General features: G+C 37.4%; 1 protein-coding gene across 1 annotated transcript; it reads left to right on the plus strand.

Moving 5' to 3' along the window:
- Positions 1-3,812: 3,812 nt before the first annotated feature.
- LOC100890576 (PCNA-associated factor) lies at positions 3,813-10,723 on the plus strand. The gene is made up of 4 exons (XM_030987319.1): positions 3,813-3,993; positions 6,780-6,851; positions 9,268-9,460; positions 10,270-10,723. The coding sequence occupies exons 1-4, from the start codon at positions 3,957-3,959 to the stop codon at positions 10,445-10,447; spliced, it is 480 nt and encodes a 159-aa protein (XP_030843179.1). The 5' UTR covers positions 3,813-3,956; the 3' UTR covers positions 10,448-10,723.
- The last annotated feature ends 2,101 nt before the right edge of the window (positions 10,724-12,824 follow it).

The following is a 12,824-nucleotide window of genomic DNA, read 5'->3' on the forward strand; positions in this document are numbered from 1 at the left end:
TTGAAATCTTTAGCTAACATCAATACAGGTTCATCAAATATTTTTTGTATTTACGTTTAAAAGTGTTAACAAATTTCAATTCACGAATTGCACGAGGTACAGTACTCCATATTAAAAGCAATGTCCAATGTATATTAATGTACAAGTGGCAAGAGAAAATTATCAGCATTTCTAGTACTATAGTGGTGTATATTACAATTTAGTATAAAAAGTTTTAAAAGTGATTTGGGAAGGATTTGTAAATAGCACTGGAACATAAATATTGCACATTGATAATTATTAATATCAATAAGTTCAATATTTTCATTTCTTTAGAGAGTGGATGAGTATGGCTTAGGCAAGATAAGAAGTATGACAAATAGTACGAATTGCAAGTTTTGCAAAAGAATTACTTTCCTAATATGGGTTTCTTGTGCATTCCACCATGCAAGTATTCCATAATACAACAATGGTAATATTAAACTGCTATATTATATCATCTTCAATATATATTTATCAAATGATTTTAATTTATACATAACATCAATATCTTTTCGATAATAAATTAAAAACAGCATTTACATGATCAGTCCATTTCAAATTATTATCAATGGTCATTCCAACAAATTTAAGTGAAGAGACCTGCTTAATTCTGTATTACACAAACGAATAATAATAGAATCAGTGTCACATTTTTCATTAGTAATAATCATATAACGTGTCTTACTTATATTAAATGACAATTTATTTACAGCGGAAAATCATGTGTTTAATAACTTAATATCGCGATTAAAAATATCTCTCTCTCCCTCTCTCTCTCTCTCTCTCTCCCTCTCTCTCTCTCTCTCTCCCTATCTCTCTCTCTCTCTCTCACTCCTCTCTGTACGGAATATCCAGTATGAACGGATGCCGGTCTAGGCCTGATCAGTCTTGCAGCAATCTGGAGAGAAACGGCATGTCGGCAAAACTTTTATTGAAATGATTTCATACATCACGATAAAACGAAGTGCACCCTAATATGTACGAATTTGGTAGTTTATAAAATATGATGATGATTAATTTTAATGATAATAATTATCATAATGATGATAACGATAATAACGATAATGATAATGATAATAATATAAATGATAACAATAATATTATTGGTGATAATGATGATACAAAATAACGATAATGATACTATTATTACTTCTGCTACTTCTACTACTACTTCTCCTACTACTACTACTAATGCTACTACAGCTACTACAGCTACTAATTCTTCTTCTTCTACTACTACTATACTTCTACTTAATCAGAATATCCAAAATTGGACTACGGGCAGCGACAAAAATAACACCATATTTCTACCTGATGAGCTCTTAACTCTGAGTCTCTGACATTCATACCTCAAACATTTTAACCTCTGACATTTTTACCTCTCACAATTTTACCTCTGACATTTCTATAAACCTCTAAGATTTTTACATCTGACATCTTTTCCTCTGAATTTTTTACACCGAGCCAATGGACTACAATAGGTAGTTACTTTTGTTATTTTCTTTCATCTAATGGTTTATAAAGCCATCATATACCTTTCGCTGAAATTGAATACTGTGTCTTAGTATTATGAGAAATACAACGTGTTTTCATTTCGTGTATTTTATTCCCCCTAAACCTGTGGCATTCTGTAACTTTTTTGTTAAATATTGTGATTTTGATATTTTAATTAAAGCACGATGTGTAAACTGAATATTTGTTTGGACTGCGTAGCTCGTAATATGTTACATTTTGTGAATTTTATATTGAAAGTCTCTTATGTTTGCATTTAATCAATATTAGATTAAATTTGATTTAAAATCAATCAATGTCTGATGGTATAGGGATTATTAATCAGTAGTAGGCATGTTTCTAAAAGAAAACAGACAACCCTCACCCTGCTCATGCACGGAATATGCAAAACTTGGTGTGAATTAGTAACCTTAAAGAGAATGTTGAGTTCTGGGTGCATGAAAATAATTTGTGAGCGTTTTTTTTTTCTTTCATGCCAGTGTGAAAGAACATCAAAGAATAAATTTCCCTGAAAAGTATGGCTCTTTAAATGACTTCATACTCTAAATATGACAGAGCTTAAAATGAGGATCAAATTTTGATGCCACATGTTTGTGTAGAACCAATGTACTATCTTTCTGCATATAATTTGTACACCGTACAGTTCTTGTTATACTTGTACACTCTACGATTCCACATCGTTTCGTTCACAATGAAATCGCATGACCAGAACTCAACTTTATCTTTAACTTCTTTACGTTTATATTTTGATAAATATACTATTGATTATATCATTCCTGCGTGTCAATGTAAACATTTAATTTAATGCTAGTCCTAAACATGTTATGCTTTGAGATATAAAATAAAATCGTATTACATCATATATGGTTGTGAGAGCAAACCTGACTGTCTTATATGAAAAATGGGGGACGTGGGCATAATTTATGCAATTTCTGAAGAAAAAAAGTAGATTGAAAGAAATGTGGAAGCGGAAAAAAAATTAGTAAAAGAGATATATACACACACACACACATACACGCAAACACACATAAAGGTAAAACGTGCCAACTGGGGATATTTATCTCTAACTATTAACTATGACATTGGGAATATTGGAATTTGAGGTGTTTTTATAAAGATTCTTTATCTTTGACAAAATGCAATTCCATTCATTTATCTAGCGGCCAGAAATATGAATAAAATTACATTTTGTCAAAGAATAACAAGAATTTAGCCTCCTGTTTTATGTAACATTTTACTGAGAAGCTGTTTATTTTAATATCAGAATTTTAAAATCTCAGATGATACACAAAGTAGCACTCGAAAATGAAAATGAGGATGTTTTGGAACGTCTTGGATGCAGGCAATGGGTCCTCTCGGGTCACTTTACAAATATTAGCAAGAATTAAGTAAGAAAGTTATCAACTGGGGATATCCACAGTGCCAGTGTATGCACTTGGAAGTTATGTATACATGATTATCCCCGTTTTACACACACACACATACACACATATATATATATATATATATGACCCGGTACATAATTAACCGGACATCATAAACACCCTAACCCTATAGACCCTAACACTAAAATGAGTATGTAGAATTTATTGTCCTACTAATGACTTAAATTTTAATTACTTTATTTTTCACTCCAAAATGTCCGTCCAATGACGCCTTAAGTGAAATATAGATAAAAAGAGAATACTTCGATCTATGAGAAATATAACGAACAATCGTTTAAATAACACGAAATTGTCCTGCTAATGATAAGACTACTTAATTAATCACTCAATTTTTCAATCCAAATTTCCGTCCAATGACGCCTTAAATTATGTTGGACGGTAGAGAGTTGTGGGACTGTGTGTTGGTAGGCCCATATAGACCAAGGGAGAGAGAGAGAGAGAGAGGGTCAGATGCCGGGTACTATGAGGAGAGAATTATAGGGCAGTGATACCCGAGTACCCCCCTCCTTTTTTTTTGTTAAGCATTATTATTTTTGTATAAACATAATGAAAAGAAAGCCAAGCCACACAACAAATCCTCATTTTGTGGTACATTTTCACCCAAAGAATAATGACAAGCTAACTGAAAAAGAAGAGGTGCAATGTTTTACTTGGGTACTAAATCTATGTCACTTGGTTTTTAAAACGGGGGGGGGGGGGGGATTAGGCCAAAAATCTGCCAGTGCTATAATAATGGGTCCGAGTTGTTTGCTGGGCCGATTCTCTAATATGGGCCGATCCATAAATACATCCGAACTGACCTTTGACCCAAAACGCGGGAAAATTTCAATACGTGTGTACTACACACAGAACGCGCGAGATATATAGGCCTACCCGATTGTCATTACCCAACAAAACTGGCACCTTTTCTCGTTTGATTTTGGTGAAATTTTGCTAATTCGTCAACTGTTTTTGTAGATTTTGATTAAAGCTATCACCATGGTCAGGACAAAGGCAGATAACTCATGCAGGAAAGGTGAGAATATTCCTCAAATTTAATTTATGATGATCGTGACTGAGAGTGAGATGACTGCGCGTCTGCGAATATCTGAGAGTGAGATCGAGAGTCAGTGGAACAGTCATGCAGTGTGACAGTGCAGTGATGATAGACTGAGCTGAGCTGATCGAACTGAGGCCAAGTGAGCTAGTAGTAAGAGTCGTTGTCGCTTAAGCTTGTCGCCAGCGCTAGCCCGCCTGTTCCTGGCGCTTGCCTCTAGCTAATGCCTCCTGGCAAAATGATGAAGGTTACAAAATGGGAGAAAATAGTGTAGAATCTAGGGCCTATTGGCCTAGCCTAGATTCTAGATCTAGACTAACTAAGTGAATAGCTGCCAATTTAGGAGGTGTCTGATCGCGCACTCGGTTTTGTGTGCTAAAATCCTTCCCATGGCCCATGGCCATAGTCATAGACTCTAGATTGCACACACACATCCCTACGCAGTCCATGTGCAATTTACGGCATGTACAATTACAAATGTGCAAAATTGGTCAATGTTTTTAATACCAAATTTAGATTCAAATCAAACCAAGGCAATACTGCTCGTGATCCTGAAGGTGATACTCAATAAGTTGAGATATCATATGAAGAGCAGGGTTTTCTCCATTTCTTCAAAGCCAAGGGAAGGGGCTCGACTCATAACTCTACTCTCTAGGATCTAGATCTAGACTAGATCTACAAATAATATCTTGATCAAAACAGGGGTTTAAACATTGTTTCCATGGTAACTCAGAGATTTACCAATTTCATGAAGTGAGCCCCCGGCCCCGACAGATAAGTTGGGCAAGCTGTAACTGTAAGGAATTATCCATGTGCTTATTTTTTCTCTAGATCTAGAGGATCACGAGCAGTTACAGACACAGTTTGAAAATATCCTAGTGGCCTAGCTTACCCCACGCTTTGCATATCGTGCTGTGCAGCTGTTGAGCAACAATTATAACTTGACGTGTACCACTTTTTTGTCCACAAAGATCACATTTATAACGCGCCTAATACATTGTTTCTAGGTGCTGTGGATGGTGCTGTTGTCCCAGCAGCCATGAAGTGAAGCAATGTCCTTACACAAAATAAAAGCCGGATGACAGCACCACGATTACACAATATTATTCAGTACAAAATTACAGTATGTTACATTATGTTATGTTACAAAAGTACAGTTTGTTACAGATAAATGAATAAATCAACTTAATGATATCTAACTTGGATTGTGCTAAAGAATAAAGATGACTTTGATTCAATATCGTAACAAATAGTAGGTCTAGTAGTAGACCTACGACAACATTTATTTATTTGACATGTTTAGAGAAGACAAATTCATGATATGGATTTGAACTGATGGGTAAATGAATAAATCAACTTAATCTAACTTTGATTGTGCTAAAGAATAAAGATGACTTTGATTCTATTTCATAACAAATAGTAGGTCTAGTACGACATCATTTATTTATTTGACATGTTTAGAGAAGACAAAATTCATGATATTGATTTGAACTGATGGGTTTTTAACATTAGGTCTACTTTTAAAGTAGATATAGAAGGAGCAATATTGTAGGCTGTGAAATTGCTTAATCTACAGTTGTAGATCCTGGCTAATATACTAAAAGGTAAAATATAACTTGTCAAACCTGAAGAAGAAAGAAGAAATCTCAAATTCCTCAATATTAATAATAATAGTTAAAACAGTGCAAAATCAACAAACGACTGAAATTACTGATCCAGCAAGCCGGGAGTATAGTAGTACTGTGGTAGTATGGTATCACGGAGTAAACAAAGTAGAAATAAAGTGAATGCAAGCACTGTGCAGTATGTTGATGGTGGGATCCTAAACATTAGTTACAATCATTGTAATGAAGCAACGTTTATTACAAATTGAAAATGTGTATTCTTTGCTCGGTATTAAACCAATATAAAGTTAAAGGAACATGACAGGTTTACTCTACCCTAAAACAGAAAAAACATTTAAATATTAAAAGAAGATCTGAAACTAGACTGATTAAATCTATCCAAATAGTATTGCACTCCACTTAGAACTTGCTATGAGCATGGCATAGCCTATCAGTATCTGTTAATAAATTCAGCTATAATAAAATATTCAAAAATTACCTGTAAACTTTAATTGTTTCAAGGTTTCTTTTATTTTTCACATGATATTGCATAATCAAATGAATACGAAAAATTCAATAACATAATATTAACCAAACATTTTACAAATGATTATACCATTGTTTAAATTAATTGGCACAGTGGTGAAATATAGTGGAGGAGTCTATTAAAAAAGCATAGCTTGCTATCAAGAGCAAGATACCAAAAGGCTTGAAACAGGGTACCGGTATCTGTATATGGGCGCGTTCATGCTTGATTTTGAAGGCAGAATGAGCGATTTGTAACGCTCATCGTAAACGCTCATCGTAATCGCAGTTCCACGGTGCACTGTTCATGCTCACTTCTCCAGCAATTCTCCTTGGGTGGCCTTCAGCTGGATTCGCAAACCTGTGTGCGCATGCTACGTAGACCCACTAGAGGTCAGTGCGTTGACCCCATTTAAACGCGTTTACAAATTGTAAACGCATCTTTTTTGTGAGTTTACGATCGGCGATCGTGATCGCCGTTTTTCGGTGATTCTACAAAAGTGAGCATGAACGCAATCGTGTTTTAAACTAAACGCGTAACAGATGCCTGATTCTGGCCGTCAAAATCAAGCATGAACGCGCCCTATCATATATCTAGATTTGTAATTCCTTTATTATTTTCATCTCTCCTCCCAGCTGTTGCGGCCAAAGCTCCAAGGAAAGCTCTAGCGCCCTCTAGGGCAGGATCTGTGATGTCTCCCTCAGCAGGTAAGATTAAAACAGTGTTGCATCCAGTCGCAATTAATTCTATAAAGTACATGTACAGTGTGTCTCTAAAAAAAGTAAACCCAACTTCAACGGCAAATTTTCAGAAAACTATAAAATATTTACACATTATTTTTTCATGGTTAGATAGTCCAATAAGTCCTCTGTCCAATTATATCACTTAGGTTATCTGACGCTCATGCATGACTGAGCATGATTCAACTTAGTGAACTGGTGTCAAATCATCACTGTGGCAAGTTATTTCTTGCTATTGTCATGCATTCAGGGCCTATTTGAAGTTAAATCTTTGTCACATGTTAGGCCTATGATTACATAACAACTTCAGCAAAGGTTGTTCCTAACACAGGCACACTTCACATGCTTTCCAAACATGGTACAGTTGACAATTGAGCAGAGAGTATTCCTGGTAACTCGATACCAGGAAACAAGAAGTTTCGTGGAAGTTCAAGATGCTTTTCGGGTGCAGTTCCCCGAGAGGCAGCCTCCAACAAAAAGAGCCATCTGGTACAATGTGAGAAAGTATGCTGATCACGGAATCAGTTTGAACAGGAATAAAGGACACTCTGGCCACAGACGAACTGGGAGGTCTGCTGAAAACATCCAAGTGGTAAGAGAGGCCATCCAAGCCAACCCACGCATAAGCACCAGGAGAAATGATACTGGAATACCACGCGCAACTTTTAACAGAATAGCAAGACTGGATTTGCATCTCCATCCATATCATGTTCATGTTCAGCACCAACTTCTACCAGCTGATTTTCCCAGACGACTTCAATTTTCACAATGGTTTGTGAACCGATGCAACCGAGATCGACAGTTCCTCCAGTTTTTTACCATCGGGGATGAAGCAACGTTTTCCATGGATGGAATGGTAAACACCCACAATGAGCACGAGTATGCTGAACTCCATCATCCACCGGGATATGCTTTTAATAAGAACATGAGCAGGGAGAAAGTGAGTGTCTGGATTGGTCTTTGTGGCAATGGTTCATTGGTGGGACCTTACTTTTTTGAAGGCAACATCAATGGCAGGGCGTACCTTGACATGCTGAACAATTTTATTGTGCCTGAGATGGAACAGATCTTCCCCCGACAACGACGTGGAGCATTCCGCAGGGCCTGGTGGGCTCAGGATGGGGCCCCAGCCCACAGACTTATTGCTGTGAGGAATCGTTTGACTGAACTCTTTGGCAATCGCATCATTGCTCTTCATTTCCCAGTTGAGTGGCCTGCACGTTCACCAGATCTGACACCATGCGATTTCTTTCTTTGGGGGTATCTTAAAGGAAAAGTGTTCCAAACCCCACCGGCCACAATTCAGGAGCTGAGGCAACAGATAACAGGTGAAGTGAACCGATTACGACAAGATCAGGGAATGATCAGGCGTGCTGTCAGGGACATGAGGAGGCGTTGCGAGCTTTGCATGGAAAGGAATGGCGGTCATGTCGAGGGTACACATCCCTAAGCTATGCTTGTAAGAAATCAGACATGTCCTATGTCATTTGATTGATGAACTTCCAGTGCAATTCTAACTTGCCACAGTGATGATTTCACACCCATTCACTAAGTTGAATCATGCTCAGTCATGCATGAGAGTTACATAACCTACGTGGTATCATTGGACAGAGGACTTATTGGACTATCTAACCATAAAAAATAATGTGTAAATATTTTATAGTTTTCTGAAAATTTGCCGTTGAAGTTGGGTTTACTTTTTTTAGAGACACACTGTATATAGGCCTACACAGCTTAGACTTACATGGAGATCTACACTTCATCATGTCATGTACAAAACTTTGCCAACTTAGACTTATTTATAAAAATTAATTTAAAACCACTTTAATCTGTAGTATCTACATGTAGGTAGGGTCTGCATACCTGTACACTGAATATTTGGCATTTCATCCAATTTAATAATTCCATCTACAAGAAAAATGCTGCCTTAGGGTATAATTCAAAATCTAAGAGTCACGTAAGGAAGGAAAACATGTTAAAAGGGTTGGTTGACAGTTTGCATGTTCAGTATCTCATAATTCCCCGACACTGGACTGATTGGAAGACCATAGTGGTGTACAGGTCTCGCACACATTTAATTGGATGTCAGACCAAGAAATACTCCAGTCTTTCAGAGAGTCTTTGTGTAAAGAAAATTTTTGAAGAGGGTGACTTTTCCTTATGGGGTGAAAGGTCGAAAGTTCAGAGGCCAGTTGGACGTATGATATACATGTACATGTATAAGTGAAGACCACTTGGTGACTGTTAACATCTGTTAGTTGATACCTGAATGGTATCATGTGCAGATTAGCAATTAAATTCAATGACTGGTAATAATAATTAATGATAATCATTGACTATTTGCTGTGTGACTATTTGTATTTTTGTGTTCAATTTGAAACAGGAGGTAAGAGGGATAAGTACAGTGGTGGGAATCCAGTCAACCCTCAACCCACGCCAGAATGGCAGAAATCAATCAGTAAGTTCTTTGTAATGCCATCATCGTCATCATCGTCATCATCGTCATCGACGTCGACGTCAGGAAAGGAGAACGAAGACCCAGTGGAGGAACCTTGCAGTAGCAAAGATGTAGACAGGTTTGTCCTCAACTCTTTTGACATATGTACTTATTCCATTAAAGGTAAAGACCAGTATTGGAAATGGCCTGATTTCAAAAAATGAAATGGAAGCTCTTATTACCAATCATGTGTTGACTAATACACGTTTCTTTCACAATGCAATCGCATGACCATAACTGGTCTTTATCTTTAAAGGGCAATCCAACCATTCTAGGAAGTTTATTTGCATAAAAGCAGAAAAATAAGAGAGAAACAGAATTGCTAAAGGTTGAAATATATCAGACCAAAAATAAGAAAGTTGTGAATTCTTGAAATATCATAATATGAGATCAGTAAATCTATGTAAATTTCTAATTTGCTATTTGGTCAGTGCACTGTGACAGTGACGTAGTCAAGGACAACTCTCCTGTTTGTCATGTTAAAAAAAAATCACTAATATATTTTTTTTTTTTCTCCTCAAAACCTCCTCCCTTGGGGCAGTACTCAAAATTATAATATAGATAGCATATTATTATTGATCATTTGATCATTTTGTGTGTTTGAATAAATGGGGAAGTTGTCCGGCACTACATGTCCTTAGGCAAGATATTAACCTACACTTGCTACTCTCCACCCAGGTGTTAAATGGGTACCCGGTAGGATGCGACCGTCATTGTTGGTCAAACAGTTTTTGAGTGTCAAGTAATGACTGGCTGGAATGCTCCCTAAGGAGTGGAGATTCAGTGATCCAATGACCGGGGTATTAGAATATTTGTAAAGCGCTTAGAGACATTGTAGTAAGCGCTATATAAAAGCTAAATATTATTATTATTATATCACATTTACAGGACAGAAGAAGAGGCTGGAGGAAGTTCATCATCTCAAGAACAAACTCCAGAGAAGATGGAAGAGGAGGAGGAGGAGGAAGGAGACGAAGAGAGCGAAGAAGAAGAAGAGAAACCAGCACCATCTAGGAGTTTCAAGAAAAACAGATGCATTAGCGACAGTGAAGATGACGATGAATAGAGGATGTTTGATATTGGCTTAGATGAACAAAGTAACAACACTTGAACCCAAAGACGTGACAGAGTGTCTCCTTACAAAGGAGAGTTGTTCAGACCGGTACTGGAGAATCAAATTCACCCTGCAGGGAAGCCAATGATCACTGATTGGTAGCCCCGATACCTTCCCAATTCAGGCTTCGTGTTGAACAGAACACGTGCGGTTATAACATGTCTGGGTTTCAATTCAGGTACTTCATTGGGGTAAACAGTCATTGGGAGTATGGAAGGTAGTTATGTGGAAAAGTTGGGGGAAAAAAAGAAGAAAGAAGTTGTAGAATACCTCAGAGAGCTAGAAATATGTACACATTATGTGTACTTTACTACTTTGTAGATAACATGAAAGCTTTTGTGAAGAGTCACTTTGCTTGAAAAAGTCTACAGGAGTGATTGAAAGCTTGCCTACTGAATTTCAAGGGTGGCAGAAGTCTAAGTTACATGTTATGATCACCCCAAGTCCCCAACCCAATGAAGGTTTTCTGTATCAAAACCTGCCATGCAATTGAAAAATCTGGTTGGAAAGGGGAAACAAATCCATGGGCAAAAGATATAAACGTTCCAGACTTGGCCCGACTTTGCCTTTAACACTTTTCTATGTTTTCCTCAATGTGGTACTCTATTTTTTAATTTGTATCCCATGCTTTACCTCAACGATGGTTTGTTGTTAAGGTCGAAGAGGTCTTGTTCCTGACTTGCGGTCAGGACACACCAAATATTCTGAAATGTGAATGTACATTACAATATTATGATGTATGAGAGGGTTATATTGAAGTTTTAAAGCCCCACTGCACTACTTGTAGCTACTTGCGCCCTCTATATAGCAAACAATGCCTAATCGGTGCCTGTTGGTCCCCCATGGTCCCCTTTTACTTATGTCAATTGAGAGCTGAGTTGATGAGATAACCACCTGTTAGTGACCATGCAGGGTGGTCTAATCCCTCCTGGCAAAACTAGTGCGGTGGGGCTTTAAGAAGTCATTTACATAGAATTGGGGTAAAAACATGAGCTTCCAATCAAATATGCTTGATATTTGCGACTAGACATTGTAGATCTTTTTGTTATTCTTGCTCTTTCCAAAATTATTTCCTCTGAAAGCATCCCAATCATTGCTGCACCTAGATGTGTTATTTTCTACCTCTGTGAAGTATTGGTGATATCTCTTCATACAGGCTTAGCAACTATGGTAGTTCTGCACAAAGACCCCAGTCACATGGTGAAACTGACTCTGAACCGATTCTAAACCGACCAATTATTGGCCATATCCAGGATACTGGAAGATTTTGTTCGGTCTGTTATCAATCTGGTGTCGGTCTCTTCGGTGTGACTGAGCTATATCAGAATCTGCCTGTAGAATTATATCTTTCAACTGTCTTGATTTGGGTTAAAGGATTGTAGAGTACTAAGATTCTAAGTTAGATTAGAATTAGTGTTAGACTATCAATTTATCATTTATAATGTGAATGTATTGTAATGTAAATAGTTTGTGCTCATGTTTTCAATATGATAGAGCAGTTTTTGCAAGTAAATTTGTCAAATATAATGTGTCAACTGAAACATTCTTTTTCTTTTCTTTTTGTATTCAATGATTTATCTTGAGAATGGAGGGGGGTGGTAGGTGTAGGCATGTTGTGAAAAATACAGCTATACAGACTACAGGATATTCAGATGATGTGCACACTAACCTTTGTCAGTGTTCTGACCAACATATAGCTACTATGGCACAGCTTTTTAGTAAGAACATAGCCTACCGGTACATGAACATTATACAAATATTGACTGCTCATGAGGATGATGGTGGGAACTATCACTCCCAAGGTGGTGTTTACACCGGCCCTTCTATCACCCCCTCGGCTTCGCCTCGGGGGTGATAGAAGGGCCGGTGTGAACACCACCGAGGGAGTGGTAGTTCCCACCATCATCCGATTACAGAGCAGTCCATATTTGTTTTATATACCTCATCCTTTTTATTGACTCATGATTAGGTCTAGCTGTAGGTCTAGATCTAGCTCCAAAAAGATCAAGAGGAATTTACTAACCCAAATAAGAAAAATACAACATCAAGTCCAAGGCAAGAGTATTGAATTCCTACACGCTGCGCGTAACCGCGCGATTGCGGTAGCCTAGCAACTCAAAAAATTTGTGTGCGCAACTAAGTCGCGGGAGGGGTTAGGGGTCCTATCCCAGGGTTTGATAGTAGCTATCAACCCCTCTGACGTAATGATACTTGATAGATCGAAATGCTCCTTGACATGTGATATAGTCTTGACCAATCAGTGAATGACAATCTATGTATGAGGTATATAATTCCAACTATTGATATTGAGGAAGAGTGGTACAAGATA

The sequence above is a fragment of the Strongylocentrotus purpuratus genome, unplaced genomic scaffold (assembly GCF_000002235.5).
Source record: "Strongylocentrotus purpuratus isolate Spur 01 unplaced genomic scaffold, Spur_5.0 spur5_scaffold_16, whole genome shotgun sequence".
NCBI lineage: Eukaryota > Metazoa > Echinodermata > Echinoidea > Camarodonta > Strongylocentrotidae > Strongylocentrotus > Strongylocentrotus purpuratus.